The sequence below is a fragment of the Theobroma umbraticum genome, unplaced genomic scaffold (genome assembly GCF_002168275.2).
Source record: "Theobroma umbraticum cultivar Fairchild unplaced genomic scaffold, ASM216827v3 scaffold_44.0, whole genome shotgun sequence".
NCBI lineage: Eukaryota > Viridiplantae > Streptophyta > Magnoliopsida > Malvales > Malvaceae > Theobroma > Theobroma umbraticum.
The window spans coordinates 11,330,203-11,332,288 of NW_018397255.1; the positions used below are offsets into that span (position 1 = coordinate 11,330,203).

General features: G+C 34.0%; 1 protein-coding gene across 1 annotated transcript; it reads left to right on the plus strand.

Moving 5' to 3' along the window:
* Positions 1–881: 881 nt before the first annotated feature.
* On the plus strand, positions 882–1,882 carry LOC110409645 (uncharacterized). Its single transcript, XM_021419072.2, has 2 exons — positions 882–925; positions 1,033–1,882. Exons 1-2 carry the CDS (start codon positions 918–920, stop codon positions 1,589–1,591), a joined length of 567 nt encoding a protein of 188 aa, XP_021274747.1. The 5' UTR covers positions 882–917; the 3' UTR covers positions 1,592–1,882.
* The last annotated feature ends 204 nt before the right edge of the window (positions 1,883–2,086 follow it).

Sequence of the window (2,086 nt, forward strand, 5' to 3'; positions counted from 1 at the left end):
GATAGAGTTGAGATATTTGAGAAAGCTGAGGAGCTCAGAGAGTTGAGATAACTAACAGAGCATTTAATTTCTCTGTATGGCAGAAAGGGGAAATCATGAGATTAATTTCTCCGAAATGTCTTCAAAGGCAATTTTGTCAACTATGGTAACATTTGGCCAGAAACAATTAACTTTATATTGATGACTATTTTTTGAAATGGACTTAACAATTGGATTATTTCTCACAATTTTCTCTTTTTAATTTGATGCAATATGACCTTGCACTTGATTAAAATGAAAAAATGTGGCATGCATTCAAATATAATTGTTATTCTACATATGTTTTATTTGTTAATATGTAATCACAAAGATTAACCGTTAAATTTTTACTTATTAAAAATATTATTATTTTACTTTTTTCTTTGAACATATGTTTTGCTTTAGTTTTTGGCTAGATGCAAAAGATAAGAATAAAGTAGAGGGAAAAGAATACTCAACTTAAACATATGTAATAAAGTAAAATTCAAGAAGGATTATATCATACGCATGAAATATATAGCACCTTAGTCTTCTTGTAGTAACTTTTTGTTTAAACAGTGAGATAATCGATATGCTCAATTTTCATATTTGTAAATTTATATATGTAGAATCTTCTAACAAATATATATAATGCTTGAATGACAATGATTAAGTAACTTTTCTAAAAGTAGTAGCTAGCGGGTCCTTTCCCTTCCGACATTTCCCTGTAATATGTCTTTAACTTCTCCGGTTTATCATAGAATGAAAAACAGCTATCCAACATGAAGCCCCGTTTTTGCTTTTAGCACATAACTTGAGCGGTATTTTGCTTAAAATGCAAGGCATGAAATCTATAAAGGGTAGACCTTTGCCTTGGGCAAACAAGGCGCAAATCAGTCTAAAGAAGAAGTTTTTCAGCAATGCCCAGGTTGGCTTCTCGGTCTCATCTATATATGCGTTCCTTTTTCTTGTTAAGTTTATGCATTCTATGAATGATTTATTTTTCTCTCTTCCCATTTTTAATCACTTTTACAGTCAAGGCGATCCAGAAACAGGCGCAGACAAGTCTAAAGAACCAATAAACAATGTGAAAGAAATTCACCAGAAAGCGTTAGACGACCTTGTAAATGTAAACTCGCTCTTCACACTAGCCGTCTTCGTGGGCTTATCCCTCGCACGTCAAGGAGAGCACAGCCTGGAGAACCGCGCCGAGTGTGACGCTGGTCCGGAACATGCGAAGCGGCTTGTGGTAAACGAAGTGGCGTCGTTTGCTTGCTTCCTCTTATCCAGCCTGGTAGCCAAGGCCCTGAAAATCCATGTCACAATCTGGGAGAAAAAAGACTTCAAGAGTGGCCGTAACCAGGCTATTAGGGCAAGCATGTTGTTGCTATCGGTGTGGGCGTCGGTTTTCGGGTGCATATTTCTAACCATTTCGATGGTTGATGTGATCCAAATCAAGGTTGGGAAGCTCTCCTGTGGGAGTGTTTACGCATGGAGGGCTACGGGAGCTCTGATTGCCATTGTGCTTCTTGCTCTATCTATTTACGTGCCCTTTATGATGAATGCAATATTTACTTCCGTCAAGAATGTTTAAGTTTAAGAAACAAGCAATACCTCCGGGAGATGAATATATATGCTGAAGTGTAGTAGTAGTACTACTACTACGGACTACGTATAGAATATACGTGCTAATTAATTAATAAATCCGTATGCTTACTGGTAATAAAGAGGCATTAGAAGGGAGCCTCGACTCTAGCTACTCTCCCTATTGTATACTAGATTTTTCTTACTTTTTGTATTTTCAGATATACTTGAATAAAAAACACACAAACATATACTATAATTCCAAAAGCTTCTTTTAATAAATAACCTATTCGTGTTATTCTATTGGAAAAAAAATGTATACAACATTTCAAGAAAATATAAAAATATCAAAAAATATAGTTACTATTATATAATATATATATATATACATATATATCAAACCAAAATTAGATAAGACAAAATAACCTCAAATATCTAATTCTAACTTCAAAATGAAATCTAAAGAAAAATATAGAAATATATAACATTGGATTAGAATTTCTAT